Genomic DNA, 18,377 nt, shown 5'->3' with positions numbered 1-18,377 from the left:
CCCCCACCTAGCAGGGGTGTAAACAGTGGAGATGTAAAAACCCATTTAAAAAGCTGAGCGGTTAAACAACATAATTGTAATCATTTAAGCGGTTAACTGGGCCCACCATGCTGCAGCCAGGGGGCGGCACTCGCCCAGCTGGACCTGCCGCACTGTGCCCACCGTGGCTGGGAGGCTTCACCGTGCCACGGCTGGAGGGCTGCTCCCGCTGGGTCTGCTGCAGCCAGGGTCTTGCTGACCAGGCCGTTGTGGGTGTGGAGTGGCTCCCCTGAGCCTGGCCCTCTGGTTAATCAGTTACCAGGTAAGCATGCCGGTGAGGTTAATGCTTACTGGGTAACTGGTTAAGTGGTCGACCTTTTACATCCCTAGTAAACAGCCATGTAGACAGTGAGTCACCGCCCAGGTGAATAGAGCAGAGAGCCCTGAACCCCCCAGGGACACATGCCCAAGCAGCACCATGCACGTTTACACGGCTATTTGTAGCATTCCGTGTCCCGCTGCCTCCCTGCTGCCGGTGCCTTTCCCTGCAGTGTGCAGCTCCACAGTTAGTGCCTGTGCTGTACCTAGTGTAGATACAGCTGCAAGTGTAGATACAGCCTGAGAGAGCTAAAAGTAGTCTCTCCCTTGGCAGAGCTCAGCCTGAAGCCGCCGTTATGCATATTCCATCCTAGATTGGATACTGTCAGTTTCAGAGGGGAAGAGTCCGGGAGGTGAGAAGTCCATGATCACAGCTGCCTTCTTTTTTCTTTTCTTTTTTTTTCTTCTCCTTAGCTGGTGCTGCTGATTTGCACCAGGGAAAATCAACAGGCCTCTTTAGTGAATGCTTAAAAAAAAAAAAAAGAATCCAAACAAAGTCTTTTTCTCTCCTGTGTTTTTCGTGTACAGCTACGGCATGTCCTCTATTTGATGTTATCTTCAAAGGTACAGATATGCTCCTGGCACGCACACACTGAGCGTAGGACAAACCAAAGCAATTCCGGTCCTCTCACCCCCTTGCAGCGCTGCTATCCGTGACACTGACTCAAACTCTGGTGCAATGTTCCCCCGATCAAACACAATTGCAGGCAGATGCCACATTCCTGGTCCGCAATGTGCAAATGCAGCATGCAAGCAGCACGTATGCAGGCAATGGGCTAGATTCTGTGCTGACTTTCAAGCCCCAGGACTGCACTCCGCCCCTGGGACTGGTGAATTGAATGGGGGTACCAATCAGCACAGAATTTGATCCACTTATTCTGCATAGAGGTAGGTCCACGCCTGGGGATATACGCTCCCAGACACACCCGTTCCTCCCTGGAGGCAGACATATGCATAAAGCGTGGGAGGCTCGCATGTATGCAGGTGCACACGGATGTGCAAGCACACATCTGTTTATAGCGGCACATGTACATCCAGATTCTTGCACTGATGAGAGCGCGTAGGCAGGCTCCCACTCAAAAGTGTGCTCTCTTGCATGGTCTCACCCCCAGACAGCTGTGTATACACTGACAGATGTACACACCTACAGATATGTGCACACAGATGCACAAACACGCACACATGCTTGAATGTGCATGCACAAGTACACACACACACACAAATGTGCACACCCACCGTGCACTCCCTTGCATGGTCTCTCACGCAGTCACACAGCTGTGAATCCCCCCCCCCCGAGGAACACACAGACTCACATGTGCACACGCCTGGCACACGCCTCCTCAGACACACGCCCTCTAACACAAAATGTCCAACACCTCCTGGAAGCCCCTCTAAGCCCCATTCTGTCTGTCTGTCTGAGCAGGAAGAGAAGAAGGTCCCTCCTCCGATACCAAAGAAGCCACCACGCTCCAAAGTGCACCCCGTGAAAGAACGCTCCCTGGACTCCGTCGACCGGCAGAGGCAGGAAGCCCGGAAGAGGCTCCTGGCGGCCAAGAGAGCAGCCTCCTTCCGTCAGAACTCAGCCACCGAGAGTGCAGACAGTATTGAGATCTACATCCCTGAGGCCCAGACCCGGCTGTGAAGGGAGCCCCGGCTTTTCTACCTGTACTGGACAGAGGGAGTGCACAGCTCACTGTGATGGCCAGGGCCTGAGCCGCAGGGGCAGCTCTGGGCCCACTCACAGCTTCTCGACTTTTTATCGTCTCGTGATTCATGGATCCGACGGTGAATGAACGCAAGCTTGGTTCTGTCCTGCCCTCATGCCCCTCCCTGCGGGGCCGGCTCCCCCGGGCCCTGATCCTGCCTGCCCACAAACCCCTTTCCTGGCCTTTCCCCTGGCCCTCTCCCTGAGCCCCCTCTCCGCCCTGAACCCTCTTCTGCCCTCCATCTCCGCTCTTCCGTCTCCTCTTCCTGGCCCTTCTCCCCTGCCCTGCACTCTCCCGTGCCCTCCCTTCCGAGCTCTTCTTACCTTTCTCCCTGCAGCCCCCTCTCCTCTATGACTCCCCCTCTCCTCTCCTCACACCCTCCTCTTCTTCCACTTCCCCCCTTCCACTGGAGAAGGAGGTGGCCCCTCCACACAGCTGATTGCAGGGGGGGTGGAGGCAGGTCCCCCTTATCCTCCCATGTGTCCTCTCCCCATTTCCTCAGATCAATGCAAACAAAGCGTCTTTCAGGGGAAGCGCCGCCGAGCTCCTTCCAGCGGGGGAGCCTGTGCCAAAGCCACCATTCCCAGCAGCCCGGCGGGCCGGCTTCCCTTGCTGGCATGAGGCTTCGGGCCATGGCAGGCACGAGGGGCGGTCTCTCCATGCACCCCAGCCATGGTTCGCTCTCACCCCTGCCTCTGGCCTGGGCACCTCGGGGAATCCAGGGTCATAGACCTCTATACATATATACATATAATCGAAGGAATAAAACAAAAACTACACATGACCACAGCTGTGTTCCTGCTGGTGAGACTGGGATATCAGATCATCAGGAATTCCGTGGCAGCAGCAAAACCAGTCCCTGCTTTCCCTTCATGTACATCGCCAGTAAGAATCTGCTATGATTTCTCTTCTCTCTTCCTTCCTTTCCCTTCCTGCAAGCATGACTCGCGGGACGGCGCGGGGGTGCGCCCGCTAGCCACGGAAGGTCAAAACTTGGTGGGTCACTTTATTTTCCATCCCTCTTCGATTTCTCCACCAGCGGCTGGTCTGACTAGATTATCCTGGGAGTGAAATTCGAGGGTGGTGGGGAGTGGTGGGGGGAACAAGTGTCTTGGGAGAGCTTCGTAATCCTGGTGGGAAGCAGGGTTTGGATTCTGTCTGGCAAGGGCTGGCAGAAGCCGAGGTCGTTGGGGTCGGTTTTGGGTTGAGTTTCCCTCACTGCTTCCTCCCTCCCGCTAAAAGGACAAGCCTGATCTTTCGAGCAACCAGTGCAGAAGGCCAAGTGCAGGGCACTGGTTCTGACCCGTCTGCATCTGGTTGAAAGGTACAGCTGTACCCCGGGGGCCAGGCTGGAGGAGACAGCGGGGAATGACAACCCACCTTGCTGTAGGAGGAAGAGGACTCGCCCCTCCTAGGGTGTTACTGTGCTGGCTCCGTGCATTGTATGTACTATTAAGGAAGGTGAGAAAACCCTTGTAGCAGTTACCCCTGCAGATGGCGATCCGGCCCTAGCTTGGGTGAGGGCGCGTGTAAAGCGCTGGGCTGTCCGAATGTCGCAGGGATGCGGGGGCCAACTGCGGGGTGAAAAGCAGGGCCGGCGTGACTCGCCACCTCTGTTCTGTGCAATGATCGAGTTTCAGGGCTTTCAACCCCAGGGTCACCAACCCCTGGGACGGGGGTCTCAGCTAGGAGGGAGCGGGTTCTGGTATGGAAAATCTGGGGGATGCCTGTGCATGAGCAGCCGCGCCAAAGATCGCACTGCACTCCCCGTGCATTGAAGAGGGAGGTTCGATTCCAGCCAGGCTGTGATGGGGCTGGCCATGCCGGTCCTGGCTGTCCAGCCTGTAAAGAAGCCCTTCCCAGACTGCAAAAGAACGGGAGCAGTAGGCATTCAGGACTGAGCTGCGCCAACCCCAGCGAAGCCCACAGTCATCTTGTCCTCCTCCCCCACCACAAACGCTCCCCAGCTCCTCTCCCTGCCCTGCAGCTCCCAGGGGCCTGCCAGCTTGGCCAAAGCCTCCCTTTATTCCTGCCACCCAGCCCACACTGTCTCCCGGCCCGGGGACTCACCTGGGTTCACAGACGCCAAGCCAGGGCCCCTCCATTGCAGCCCGGTGCCTTACAGAGCAGAGCAGAGAAAGAAAGTCCAGGGGGAAGCATGCAGGGCCAAGACCCAGAGGCCTCACTAGATTCAGCCTGACTAAGGACTGGGGCAGACCAGCATATTAGCCTTCAGTCTCTATCTGGCCTATAGCGCCCAGGGACAGCAGCTCCCGGTCGCCGCGTTCCAGGAATCACCCTCCTTTGTCAGTCTCTGTCGCTCACGCCTGCTGGGAAAGCAAAGCCCTGGCAGGGAAGGAAGGGCAAATGGAAGGTTGCCGTGGTGATGGCGGTGGTGGGGTTTCTGGCTCCTGGCTTGGGGCCTGCCAGTCGTCACCCTGAGCCTCATGCAGCCCGTTACAGCACAGTGAGCGTGGAACGTGGCTGTTCTCATGCGGTGGTGCTCCACCCCTGGTGGAAGAGATGGGCCGGGGGGGGGGGGGGGGGGTGATGGAGGATCAGACTGCTCTGTTCAGACCACGGCAGTGACAGTAACAGCTGCACCGGCTCCTGCCTGCCGGCCTCCCTGCTCTCCTCAGCAGAGGGGGAAACAGAGGCACAGGGAACCCCGTGGCATAACTAAAGCTCCCAGCTCTTCCTCTCAGCAGAGACAGACCCCAGACATGAGTGTGGGTCTGCCCTTCCCCCGGCTGAATTCCTGCTCTCGGAGGTGCGGGTGGGAGGGGCAGATGAGCGATTGCATTACAAGAGCCCCCTCCTCTATGGCAGGAAGGACCTTTCATCCTTCATGATACGGCATGCACAGTGCCCTGTCTGAGCCGTCCTTGGGCAGACACTGCATAGGGCATCCAAAAATCTGGGGCCCCACCGGGACAGCAGGTAAGAGCGGGGCAGCTTCTCCACACCCAGCACGCTGCCATCTCCTTAGGCAGGGACCGTATTCCCAGGGCCGGATGTGCTGGCATGGCACATTCTGTGTGAGGGAGAAGGTACGGTACGGGGGGGTCTCTGTGGGGAACTGTCTGTCTGCGGCCATGAGGCGGGCCAGCTGGCTCAGTATCCTGTGCTGCCACATCCCCCCTCCCCCTGTTGGGCCGCCACAGGGTCTGCTATGTACAGAGCTCGGGGTGTGTCAACAATGCCGGGGAGGGGTTCTTCTGGGGGCCCCAGTTTAACAATACTGTCTGGGGCCCCATAAATCTGAAGGGCTGTGGTCGTGGGGAATGCCCTCAGACTCATGCTCTGTTAGAGGGAGGTGCCCTCTCTTCCCCCTTCTTCCCCCCAAAGCACAGTCGGTTCTATCTGCCCTGAGGCCCGTAAGGCTGGGGAGGAGAGAGTTCTCCCACGCAGCTTGGGGTCCTGCCCTGGGAAAACGGGTAGGCCAGACTCACTGCCCTGTAGGGTCAAGGAAAAAACTCAGTGCTGCCTTCTCACATTGCCCCTCCTTTACAACCGGGGAGCCCCCTGCACTGTGAAACCCTTCCAGGGGGGACCCTCTTTTCTTGCCACCCCATGATTGTACCAGCTCTTGCTCCCTGCCCCCTCAGCCATCTCAGAGAGACCCTGGTTCAGACAGGAACAGGACAGGAAAGATCCCAAGAACAGTGGCTAAAGTGGCCACAAGGGAGGGTGCAGGGACACCTGCCACAACCTAGCTGGCCAGATGGCTAGGAGAAGGAATGTTTTTTATGAGCATACAGGGGGAGCTCCATGGTTTGAGCATTGGCCTGCTAAACCCACGGTTGTGAGCTCAGTTCTTGAGGGGGGCCATTTAGGGATCTGGGACAAATCTGTTAGGGATGGCACTTGGTCCTGCTGTGAGGACTGGACTTGATGACCTCTCAAGATCCCTTCCAGTTCTATGAAATGGCATAACTCCATCTATTATATTATACAGCACCTAGTACTGTGGAGGCCCCCATCCCAGACTGGATCCCTCAGGTGCTCCTGAATAGTCAATTTCAGGCCCGGGGGATGTCCTGCCTGGAGCAAGCTGGGATATCTCCTGGCAGCACTTGGGACAAGTAGGATGTGATGGGAGATTCCATAACCATGCTGGGTTGGGTGGGCAGAGGGAGAAAAGCTTAATTCTACCAAGAACAATGCGCCAGTCACCTGGGGTCTGTATATCCCCCCCTTTGGATGGGATGGGATGGGATCCATTGCACGACCTGGTGCTAAAACCTCCCCTGGCTTCTATTGTACACCTGTCCTGTTGGAAGGGTTTAGAAGAATCATATTATGGCCCCAGATTCCTTGACTAAAAGAGATGTTTAAAGGGGGATTCCAATGAATATATCCTGGAACAGAGACTCATGAAAAAACACCCGCGGCAAGAGACCTGGCCCAGCTGGGAGAGGCAGGAGTGTCCTTGCTCAGCATCCAGTGCTCTGAATGCTGCGGTCACTGTCCTGGCCAGGAAAGCAAGCATCAGCTCGGTTCACCCGTTCTCTGCCTCCGTCCACACTTTAGTTCTTAGCAATGTGCCTGGAAGGGGAAGCCCTTCCACTTGTAAGTTCTGTAAGACAAACAATACTGTACAGTGACCGTGACACGTGGTTTCATTTTTATTGTAACAAACTTAGCCGTATTGTAATAAAGATGATTCTTTGATTACTCGGGGTCTGGCACCATCCTCCTAGCCGGTGCTAGTCTCACCTTTGACCCTTCGTGTCCTGTGTCTCAGTTTCTTGTCTGGGGGAGGGGAGAGCGAGGGCTGGGTTCAGCTCATGATAGCAGGGACCAGCTGCTCTCCTCTGGTGGCTTGTCACGATGCTGGGGAAGATGCAGACCTGACCCGGTGTCTCCTGCATGACTCACTGTGTTGTGAGGCGGCTTGCTAGGTCTGCCAAGAGACTTTATTAGCTTGCTGGGCCCTGCATGTTACCTCGGCTGGGACTAGAAGGGGGCTTCTAACAGCCGCTGCAGGCAGCAGCTTGGCTAGTCGAGCTACAGCGAGTGCCCTTGCCTGAGTCATCCAGGAGCAGCGTCTCGGGGACCCCAGGTCAGGGCTGAGGGGCACTGGTAGAGGTGATGCTTTAGCCCAGCTCACAAGCTGCTGGGCTGGTTTCGAAGGATTGTCTCCCACCACAGGGCTACCCCCTTGGGCAAACCAGCTGGTTGTGTGTGGCCCCGAGGCTCACCCTTGGCAGCAGACACAGCTCCCGGGCCGGTGCAGGAGGGGCTCAGGAACCATTGGCAGTGACAGAGCAAGGTGAAAGGGCAGGGTGCCGTGGCTGGAGATGTCCGTGGCTGGAGTCTAAGAACTGGCCCTGGCGAGAAAGGAGGAAACGCCTCAAGCCATCCAGCAAGGGTGTACCACATCCCGGCTCCAGGCAGGCACAATCCCCCTCTGCCACGGGCCCCACCTGGATAGACAGATTCCCACCTTCCCTCGGGGTGATGCTGGGTTTGGCAGGACGGGGGCCAGTGAGGGATGCCCATTCGGTCCCCAGCAGTACCAAGAGGACCAGCAACCCTGTCAGGGGCCCAGAGCAATGGATCTCCAGGCTTGCAACCTGGCTCTCAGCCCACTGCCTGCTGTTGAATCCCGGCGACCAGGCATTGTATGTGTGTGTGTGGGGGGGAGGCTTTTGACTGCGCCCCACAGTCCAGCTGCGCAGCCGGGTTAGGGCTCACAGAGATTTCTGCAGAGCAAACACGGATCCAAGGCCTCTGTGTGCGCCCTAGGCCGGTGACTCACGGGGTGCTGTGTGTGTGTGTGTGTGTGGGGGGGGGGTACACCCGGGGAGCCCTGCGGGGGGGGGGGCGCACCCCCAATGGGCCAGATCTGGCAGCGATGGAAATTTGGGACCGCAGCACGGCGGGCGCCCTGGGACTTCCCCGCGCTGTCCAGCAGGGGCCGGACTCGGCTCGGCTCGGCTCGGCTCGCCTGGCTCCGGCGCCGGGGCGGACCCGCTCCCGGCCCTGCCTCCGCGGCGCTGCAGCCGCCAATAGGGGAAGGAGGGAGGCAGGGCGCAGCGCGGCCTGGCCCGGAAGCGAGCGGCGGGGAGGTGCCCGCTTGGAGAGGTGAGAGGGGCTGCAGGGATCGGGCCCAGTGGGGCAGGAGGCTGCAGGGATCGGGTCCACTGGGGGTTCTCAGGTTTTGCTGGGCTGGGGCCGCCCCGTGCGCCCCTGGAGCTCCCCACGCGCCCTGCCCCGGGGCGGCAGCGGGCTCCGACTTGCTTTTTGGGGGGGGGGGTCTCTGCTTTGGGACTCTGCCCCAAGGGCCCTGCTCTCCCCCCGGGCGGGGCGGCTGGTCCAGGGGCTGCCTGGGCTCGCCGGGGTGGGTAGAGCCGGGCTCGCTGGGGTGCCGCGGGGCGCAGCGCCACGTCCCGGCCCGGCTGCCAGGGGGCAAAGTCCCGCTGCGTTTGCTCGCCTGCCTGGCGGGGGCTGCCTGGGTTTCCACCCTCCCCACCCCCCGGCTGCGCCTTTGGCCCCGGTCACTGGCGCTCAGGGTGACCCGTGCGCCCTGCTCGGCAAAGGTGGCGCAGCGGGTGGGGAGGGCCTCTGCTCTGGGGCAGCGGGGGGTCAGGCTGAGCTGAGCATGTGGGGGAGCCCGGGGATGGGGAGGGAGCTGTGGGTCAGGCTGCAGGGCAGGGGTGGGCCACGTGGGGTAGTGAGGTTGCGGGAGGGGGGAGGTAGGAAAGTCTGGGGGAGGCTGGACCAGCCCCTATCTGAGCCTCCGCTCCCCCACCGCTTGCTCACCATCCCCTGGGACTCTCACCCCAGTGAACTCCCCTTCCTCCCTGCCACTCGGCCACCCCTTGCCCCCATCCAACCCCCCGTGTAGGGCACAGGTGGGCAGTAATTTTTGATGGGGGGGGGTACCCCGAGATTTCCATGAGTCGTCAAGGGCTGCACTTTCCATGATATTAAGGGAGGAGGTGCAAGGTCTGGGATACAGGCTGGGTGCACAAAGGAACTTGGGGTAGCGGACTGAGGTGCAGGAAGAGGTGTGGGGTCTGGGGAGTGGGTTGGGTGCAGGACAGCAGCCAGAGGGAAGGGTGTAAAAGGGGGTGCAGTGTGGCCAAAGTGCTAGGGCCAGGACGTGCCTCTCTGGAAACCAGCTAATAGGAGCTGCCTGGGCCATGCTTGTGGGCATAGGCAGTTTGTGGAGCCTCCCTCCCCCCCAAAGGTACGCACACTGGCTGTGTTGAGGGAGGCTGCCCAAGCGTCCTGCTAAACCAGCACTACTCAACTTTGGAAGCCCCGGGGGCCACAATGATACAGCACATGCTGATGGCAGCAGCTTAAGTGTGGTTGCATATACATGCAAATATATGCAAATAGCTTTTTTCACACTGAATACAAAGATTAAGGCAAGATGACACAACACACAGGCCCCATTTAAGTCAGTTCTGCTGATATTAATAAAATGCAACATTTACCCGACTTCCACCCATCTGACAGCACTTTTAATGAACAATGACAGTCCAGGAATTCAACTACTAAAACACATCTCAACAGGAGACTGTTATATTGACTCCTTTTTTGTTTTGGCTCCCACCCGTGGGCCGCCTGTTGAGCCCTGCGTAAACCCAGACCACGCTGCGGGCTGCGAAAAGTAGCCCTGTGCTAAGCCACAGGCATCGGCTACCCACAGTATTGTGGCAGGACAGATCTTAATGTTTTTCAGGCTGGATCCGGCATGTGGGCCCTATTTTCCCTGCTCCCAGTTTAGGGGATTCGCTGTAATGTGTGCATGGGGAGCCCAGAGCTGGAATAGGAGGAGGCCTGTCAGGGTGGGTCACTCCCAACCCTGAAAAAGAATTGATTTAAATCAAGTTTCCCATTGATGCTTCTTCACGTATTTCTTAAACAATGGTGCAGATCTGGTCACTAAATCATGTTAATTTATCACTCAGTACAGCATTTTACAACATCTCAGAGGGCATACTTTGTGTGGCTTTTTTAGATCTCTTAATTTGATTAATTTAGGAAATTGTATGGTAGGGTTCGTTACCTGTGTCATGCTGCAGCTGCAGTACATTAAGAATGGTAAGAACTAAATCACACACACAAAGGCTGTGTCTAGATTGGCATGATTTTCCGGAAATACTTTTAACGGAAAAGTTTTCTGTTAAAAGCATTTTCGGAACAGAGCGTCTAGATTGGTACGGACGCTTTTCCGCAAAAGCACTTTTTGCGGAAAAGCGTCCGTGCCAATCTAGACGCGCTTTTCCGCAAAAAAGCCCCGATCGCCATTTTCGCGATCGGGCCTTTTTTGCGGAAAACAAATCTGAGCTGTCTACACTGGCCCTTTTCTGCAAAAGCTTTGCGCAAAAGGGACTTTTGCCTGAACGGGAGCAGAATAGTATTTCCGCAAGAAGCACTGATTTCTTACAGTCAGTGCTTTTGCGGAAATTCAAGCGGCCAGTGTAGACAGCTGGCAAGTTTTTCCGGAAAAGCGGCTGATTTTCCGGAAAAACTGGCCAGTCTAGACACAGCCAAACACAATACTGCTTAGATTTTATTAAATTAAATCTTTAATGCTACATAAATGTTTCACATTTGCTGTTGTCTCCTGAATTGCTGGCTAATAACTGTCCTTACAATCTTTTTTTTAAAAAAAGTTAAATTTTATGAACTCTACCAGACAAGTCCTCAGGACACTAAATGTACTGCGTCCTTAAAACTTCTAAAACAAGCTCTCATCTTCCCCACTGTCATCTTGATCCATAGACTGAAACAGAAATATGAGTTTTCCTGCTTTTGAGTTTTCCCAGTTAATTTCTTAGATTTGTGCAGATAATACCAAAGCGATGACAATATTCTCTCTGTGCCAGCAGAGGAAGCGACTACTGTGAAAAGTTGGCTTAGCAGCTGAAAGAACTCTGTTTCTAGGTACCTGGCTAATTATTCTTACCAATTCAGGGCAATGACTTAGTTCAAAACATCATAATTAAGCATGGACTGATGATGTGGTTTTGCTCCAGCTCTGAAATTTATGATGACAGGCATAACTGAGGAGTGATTTTGAGATGCTCCTGCTGTGGTAGCAACAGCATCTTCAGAAGTTAGGCATCTGCCTTTATATCTGGGTTAAGAATGTTTGGAAGAAAACTAAGTCACTTTGATGCCTGATCCATTTGCTTCTTTATTGCCTGTAGCAGTGCAGTATTTCTTTCCTCGGTGTCTTAAAGCGCCTTCCAAATTTCGACAGCATCAGTCGTGCAGCAGCAATTTCTCTGAAGTTTATTTAACGCTATGGGTAATAGGTTTTAGTATACCGAGCATATTTTCTAAATTCCTCTTTAATCCAGTATGAGATACTTTGGCTGAGAGACTGCCATCGATTTAATCACCGTTTTCTTCACAAAGTTTTATGAGAACAGGCCAATTCTTGGCAAATTGCTCAAAACAATCAAGCACAGAATTCCATGAACATTTTGAGGGAGAATTAGTTTGACTCCTCCTGCTCTCTTCAGTGAAGCTGAAGGAAAATGGTTGCTAACGGAAGTATTTTCTGACTTTAACAGCATTTTCGTACTTAAGTCTTTGGCTAAAAGTTGCATTAAACGGGCACTGCAGCCTTATGTTATTAAGGAGGAGTCTTCCGTTTCTCTTCTAGGTACTTCTCATCTTTCCATGTTTGCAGCTTTGTCAGTGACAAAACTACGCACCTGACAGCTGAGTTCACAGTTTATTAGGGCTTTCACTGCCACATCTTTTAAATAGTCAGTTGTGTGGGCATTTCCTGATGTACCGTATATTCCGGCGTACAAGACGACTTTTGATGTTAAAAAACATCCCCCAAAAATCGGGGGTCGTCTTGTACGCCGGGTATACATCCCAGGCGCGCCTGGGCTGCCCCCCCGCCGGCTTCCCCCGAGGCTTTGCAAAGCTGCTGCGGCTTTGCTTCCGGTGCCTCTGGTCTGCTGGGGACCGTCTCCAGCAGACCAGGGACACCGGGAGCAAAGGAGGCGGAGGGGCGCTGGGGTATAAGATGAAACCCTATCTTTTAATTAAAAAATTAGGGGGTCGTCTTATACGCCCAGTTGCCCTATACGCCGGAAAATACGGTATCTGTTGTTTCTGAAAGAGATGCCACCCCACCATCTGTTGTCACACAGGCCCGTGTCACTGGATCATTGTGTACGTCGCTCCACCCATCAAGGCTTAAACCGGCAAATTTCCCCTCAGTGTTTCTTGCATGCTGTTCAAGTTCCTTCTCATACACCAGGGGTGGGGAACTTAAGGCCGGCCCCTAGCTTGCCTGGATCAAGCCCCCAAGGCTTGGGGACCCCCCAGCATTGGGGAGCCCGTGCTGGCACTCCTTTCCCGCCCCCCCGCCATCCCCCTATGAGGCTGGAGCACACAAAATCTACTAGGCTGGGTCCCCCAACGATTTGGTGTGTGAGGGAAATGTGAGAAATGAATTTTTCCTTCCCAGTCGGGGGCCATGTCAGAGAGGGGTGGGGTTTTTTTTTTTTTTGGCTTCTCACTTGTGTGCGTTCCCCCTGGATGATGTTTTTGTGGGCCAGCAGCCCCCAGCCCAAAAAAGGTTCCCCACTCCTGTTGTAGACTGTATCTGGCAACTTTCCACCAGTGGTTCCTCTACCAGGTGGAGTGTAGCCTGGTTGTAAGTAGGGATGTAAAGGGTTAACCGGTTATCCAGTAAGCATTTGCCTTACCAGCATGCTTAGTGGGGTTACCGGTTAACCAGTGGCCCAGACCAGCCAGCCTCTGCCTGCAGTGCAGTGTGGTAAGCCTGGCCCAGTGTGGCAGACTCAGCCCAGCTTGGTGAAAATGGCGATCGGGGCTTTCTTGCACAAAACCGCATCTAGATTGGCACGGACACTTTTCCGCAAAAAGAGCTCTTTTGGAAAAAGATGTCTGTGGACGGGGAAGTCGGGTTTTTTCCCGAAAGAAGAGGCCTCCAGGAAAAAGCACAGGTGCCCTGGTGGCCACTCCGTCTACAGCAGTGGTTCCCAACGTTTTGGGGCTGCTGGGTGTCTGGGGGCGGGGCCGCTCATGCGCTGCGCGTACGGGGGCGGGGCCGCTCACAGGCCACGTGACTGGGGGCGGGGCCAAGCATGCGCCGCACGCCCGAGGTCAGCACTGGCTGCCCAGGTTCCGCGCAGCCGGGGCCGGCAAGGGCACGCGCGGCGCCCCCAGGGGCGGGGGTCAGGGTCGGCACCGGCACAGGCACACGTGGCGCACCCGGGGCCGGGACCGGTCATGCGCCCGGGGCTGGCACCTGCCGCACGCCTGGGGGCGGGGCCAGCCCAGATTGATCCGCAGGCACACGTAAAGAGCCCGGCGGGCGCCATGGCGCCCGCGGGCACCGGGTTGGGGACCACGGGTCTACAGCAATCAGAACTTAAATGCGACATAGTGTCCAATTAATGTGGACGCTATCTTTCAAAAAAACACATCGCTTTTTGATGCACTTTGGCAGTGTGGACGCTCTCTTTCGGAAGACGTTTTTCCAGAAGATCTCTTCCGGAAAAGCTTCTTCCGAAAGAAGCCTGCAGTCTGGATGTAGTCTCAGTCTTAAGACAATATCTTAACGAGCTCCTCTGCCGTGCTTGGTCCAGGTCCCTCACTGCGTAAGCACAGAATGAAAACAGGCCGATCCAGCATGCCTCTGTCTTTGCACATGTTGCTGTTTAGTCTGCTGAGAAGCAGAAATTGAAAGCCGCAGATTTTCAAGAAGCGAGAGCTGGACAGACTAGACGAGAGCCGTTAATTGATTTTTAGGAGTCTCTAAGTGGAGGTGTGGCATGTTTGTGAGGCGATGTAATTGCAACGGTCATATTTAAACGAGATAGTTAGTATTTTATTGCTGATTTTAAAAGAATCCGATTTAAATTTAAAAAAATCCATGGTTTTGATTTTTTTTTTAAGCATCATTGATTTTTATCCACTCTGGGGCCTGTGGAGCATGCTCAAGGAGTTTGCCTCGTCGGCAGGGCTGTGGCTTCACTGTATAATCCCTGCTACAGTCCAGGGGCTACCCAGCCGCTGACTTGGTTATCCCCTTGGGGGGAGCATCAGGCAAAACATGGAGCAGGCTCCTGCTGGGAGCTGAATGGGGACTTGGTTATCCCCTTGGGGGGAGCATTAGGCAAAACATGGGGCAGGCTCCGGCTGGGAGCTGAATGGGGCAGCGGGTGCTGTTCTTTCTCTTAGGGATTGAGCTCAGCTGGAGCGGGAGACCCAGGAGAGGCCCCCTGTCCCTTGCCTTCCCGCAGGCACCCCAGGATCTGGGAGGGGGGCTGGTAGGGAGGGTCCAGCCCTCTAACTGCTCTGGAATCCTACAGCCTGGTTGCCGGGCTACCCTTGGCGGGGAGTTGACCAGCACCGTCCATGTAACACTGCCTGCCTGGTCCTGTCATGGCCACGTAGGTGGGTGTATGGGGGGGCGGGGGGGGGGCGTGTAGCTGAGATATCTCACCCCATGGGGGCAGGGCGAGGTTGATTTGTTTGGCGCACCAGGTGGAGGCTTTGGGATGGGTGTATTTGGGCGAAGAGGCAAGGTGAAGCGTGTGGTGATTTTGGGGCTCCCCGGGGCGGAGGGAGGCGCAGGATGGGTCACGGGGGGTGGTGGGGATGGTGGTTTGGGATCTTTGAGGAGGTGCGTTTGTGCAGTGGAGGGTGAAGAGGGGCGACTCTCCTTGTGTGGGGGGGGCCAGCAGGGAGGTGGATCCTTGCAACTGTGACACTAATTCTGCCCTCCCCCCCAGAACACGTCTGGCTCTCCCCCGGCGACGCCATGTGGCCCTTGCTCTGGACGACTGTGCGGGCCTACGCCCCTTACGTCACCTTCCCCGTGGCCTTTGTGGTGGGGGCGGTGGGCTACCACCTGGAGTGGTTCATCCGGGGTGACGCCCCGCAGCCGGCCGAGGAGGAGAAGAGCATCTCGGAGCGGCGGGAGGACAGGAAGCTGCAGGAGATTGTGGGAAAGGACCTGACCGAGGTGGTGAGCCTCAAGGAGAAGCTGGAATTCGCCCCCAGAGCCGTGCTGAATAGGAACCGCCCAGAGAAGAGTTAACCAGGCTGCCTGGGCGAGCACTCAATCCGGCAGGCTGCTGGTCAGGACCCTGAATCCTTCAGCTCTTTCCTGCGGACTCTCTCGATTCCTCCGTGTGTTTTTGACCCCCCCCTGCCAGCGTCCGGCTCTTCCTGCGCCTCCAGCCCTGGCGCTCACGGTGGGTACCTTGCGAGGTGGCTTGTTGGAGTTTCCCACCCACTGGAGAGTTGAAGGAGGAGGCCTGGCCAAGGAAGCAGAGCGGGGCCACTTTGGCCATTGCTGCCCGAGTTCCTGGCACCACCAGTCACGTAGCTAGGGAGGGGATGACGCTCCAGGGGCCGCCCGGTTCGTGGAGTGCAGGAGACGGCTCGGCTCCCAGGCGGAATGGGCCCTTGCAGCTCGGCCTGCCCTGTCCCGGATCCCTCTGGGTCTCCCTGGATTCTGCCATTATCCTGTGCATGGAAGCAGCCAATTTTTGTGTCCGGCCTGGTGGCAGAGTGTGCCCAGAGACCAGGAGTGTTGGGGAGAGCGTTCTGGGACACAGCCTGCCTTCCCTCAGCCCGGCTGGGACTGCCCCTCGCTTCTCAGGAACCCCAGATTCACCCTCGCTAGCAGGCGCAGCCCCTCTCCAGCCCTCTTCACGGTGGTCGGCCCCTTGGCGTCAGACTGGCCGCTGGGGTGCAGCGTGAGGGAAGCTGTAATTGCCCAGCAGGCCAGAGACTGGTGGGGGTAGCTGGAAGCCATTTTGTCCTCCTGCCCCAGGAGCCCTGGTGGTCCCCAGGCAGGGAGCTCCGGGCGCGTTGCTGTGACCCTGAGGTTTGGGGAATGAAATGACCTTGCTGTGTGGAATGAAGCCAGATTAAACCAGCCTGAGAACTTGGGGCCTCCGTTTCCTTCTTTCCCTTCCTAGGGTTTGGGCTCCCCAGACCTCCTGGTCGGTGCCAGTCCAGCCCCCTGCCTCACACCCAGCCGCCGAGCGGGACGCTCTATGGAGAGAAGCGCGTGGGTCCCGCGTAGCTCTGACACAGCGGGAGGGGTGGCTGCGTCTCTTCCCCAGCTGGTCTCGTCTCTTCCTGGGAGGGTGAGGAACGCTGCCAGCAAGGCCTCTGGGCCTAAGCCGTGTTTGGGTTTCCTCCCAGAGATGGCCTGGCTGGAGCTGAGGTGAGACTCCCCTTCTCTTGAAGGGCTTGGAAATAAACCGCTGGCTCCTTCTCCCTCCCATCTCCCCATCCTGCTGGGTCCCAGCCACGCCTCCTACACGCGAGCTCCCCTCTGCTCCAAGTCCTGGGTTGGAGGTTGACTGGAGACCCCCCTGAAAGGAGGCCGGTTCGGTGCTCGGTACTTTCTGACAAATTGGTGCCTTTAAGGGACCTCAAGGAAGACTTGCTCCATGATCGGAGCATTCGTCTGGGCCATGAGGGAAGACATGGGTTCAGTTCCTGCTCTGCACCACGCGTCGTAGGTGGGCCCTGGCAAGTCACTTAGTTCTCTTGTGCCTTGATTCCCCTTCTGTAAACTGGGGCTGAGGGCACTGCGGTGGGAGAGGAAACCGTAACGATTGTGAGGGGCTCAGCTCCGGGCCAGATCAGTGCCAGAGAGAGAAACCAGGCACCCACAACCAGCTGCTGCTTGGACACGAACACTCGCAAAGCTTTATCCAGGCCAGGGGTGGGCAATCATTTTTGATTGGGGGCCACTCCCAAGAATTGGGTAAGCGGCCAAGGGCTGCACTTTCCCATGATATTAATGGAGGAGGTGCAGGGTCTGGGAGGGAGGTTGGGTGCAGAAGGGAGCTTGGGGTAGGGGATTGGAGGGTGGGGAGGGGCGGGAGGGGATGGAGTTGGGGTGAAGGAGGTTGTGAGCTGGGACAGGGGATTACCGTGCCTAACTCCCAGTGGTGGTAAGAGGAGTTGGGCACCTGTGATGGACCTGGCCGTGTCTGGGCACAGCTGAGGGCGTCCGCTCAGGGCGAATTGCTCAAATCTGGGGCTCCTTACAGCCCCCAGACTGGTGACCTCTCCAAACAGGCCACAAACCAGTCTCACAGAGCACTTCAGCTTCCTGCCTGAAGCCTCATGAGCAAAACCCCTCCGACACCCCAGCAATATCCGTGCCCCAGATGGCCCCGGGCCTATACACAGGTGGGGGGTCCTAGCACCCAATCCCACCTACCCCGAACAAGTTCTGTCCGGTTCCAAGAAACCAGCCACAAAGCCTGGTCAATTTACCCTCTGGATCTTACCCGCAAATCACGCTGGGCCAATCCTTTAGCATCTAACAACTAAAGGTTTATTATCACAAGAAAGAAAAGCCTGAGAGTCAGGTTGTTAAAGAATAGTACGTTACATGCACCGAATCTCCCAGTCTTCGATGCAGGCTCTAGCAGAGATGTTGCAGCTGCTGGTTTAAAAGTTCTTATTGCGCATCCTAAGATCAGGATGGGTCCACAGGTCTTTCGGGCCCTTCAATCCCTGCAATGCTGCCTCTGGGATGAAGTGCTGAGCTGAAGACAAAATGGCATCCACCACATGGCCTCTTTATACCTCCTTCCTGGCCTCTTCTAGTATGTAGCAGGTCATCTGGACAGAGGCCAATCTCTGTGTTCCCTGCTGGCTGCTCTCAGGTGACAGCCCCCATTATTTAGGTGTGTCTTCGGCCCATTAAGTGCCATTGTCCCACAGGGCCTGGCTAATCCGCCTGTCCATAGCAATGCTTAACCACATTCAGAGAAATATTCATCTTCCACACAGATTACAGATTCCTACCTACACACACAGATATTATACACTCACACAAATAGTTCAATACCCCACCTAGGGGTGCAGCAGCGCTCTGGCTGCTTCTCTCCAATTCGGTAATGTGACAGCACCTCACACCTTTGAGGATCTGGACAGAAGGACCCAGAGTGCCCCTGCCCTGGGAGCAAGGCTGGGGGCAGCAATGGCTTCCGTGCTGCCCGGGGAAGGACGTGAAGTGAAACTGACTCCTTGGGAGCACACCCAGTAAAGGGTTCTGGAGTCTGTAATTTCCTCTCCAGCTGATCTGGTGATGTGGGTTTAACCCACAAAAGCTCATGCTCTAACCTATGTGTTAGTCTCTAAGGTGCCACATTGGTTTTAAAGTTACAGGCTTCCCGGCTCCCCCTCTGGGAGTGTAAATCACAGGGGCTCTGTTTCGCAAAAGCAGAAAACTTGCCAGCTGTCTACACTGGCTGCTTGAATTTCCGCAAGAGCACTGACTTCCTACTGTCTGAAATCAGTGCTTCTTGCGGAAAT

At 56.3% G+C, this 18,377-nt stretch overlaps 2 protein-coding genes across 5 annotated transcripts in view; both read left to right on the top strand.

Moving 5' to 3' along the window:
• DLGAP3 (DLG associated protein 3) overlaps positions 1 to 6,788 on the top strand; it is a 160,510-nt gene extending 153,722 nt beyond the window's left edge. For both annotated transcript variants that reach the window (XM_075909188.2, XM_075909190.2), the window contains exon 11: positions 1,781 to 6,788. In XM_075909188.2, the coding sequence (XP_075765303.2) occupies positions 1,781 to 1,999 (219 nt within the window). In that variant the 3' untranslated portion in view covers positions 2,000 to 6,788. The remainder of the gene's footprint in view (positions 1 to 1,780) is intronic.
• A 1,255-nt stretch (positions 6,789 to 8,043) lies between these two features.
• On the top strand, positions 8,044 to 15,983 carry SMIM12 (small integral membrane protein 12). Of its 3 annotated transcripts, XM_075909192.2 has the most exons (3): positions 8,104 to 8,153; positions 14,324 to 14,440; positions 14,816 to 15,983. In XM_075909192.2, the coding sequence occupies exon 3, from the start codon at positions 14,845 to 14,847 to the stop codon at positions 15,121 to 15,123; it is 279 nt and encodes a 92-aa protein (XP_075765307.1). In that variant the 5' UTR covers positions 8,104 to 8,153; positions 14,324 to 14,440; positions 14,816 to 14,844; the 3' UTR covers positions 15,124 to 15,983. The 3 variants fall into 3 exon arrangements, with proteins under 3 accessions (XP_075765306.1, XP_075765307.1, XP_075765308.1); XM_075909191.2 differs by lacking the exon at positions 14,324 to 14,440 and having other exon boundaries at positions 8,044 to 8,153; XM_075909193.2 differs by lacking the exons at positions 8,104 to 8,153; positions 14,324 to 14,440 and adding an exon at positions 14,454 to 14,477.
• The last annotated feature ends 2,394 nt before the right edge of the window (positions 15,984 to 18,377 follow it).

This window comes from Pelodiscus sinensis, chromosome 26 (genome assembly GCF_052426305.1).
Source record: "Pelodiscus sinensis isolate ZL-2025 chromosome 26, ASM5242630v1, whole genome shotgun sequence".
NCBI lineage: Eukaryota > Metazoa > Chordata > Testudines > Trionychidae > Pelodiscus > Pelodiscus sinensis.
The sequence above is the reverse complement of the archived record's forward strand: the minus strand, read 5'-3'. Positions and strand labels throughout refer to the sequence as shown.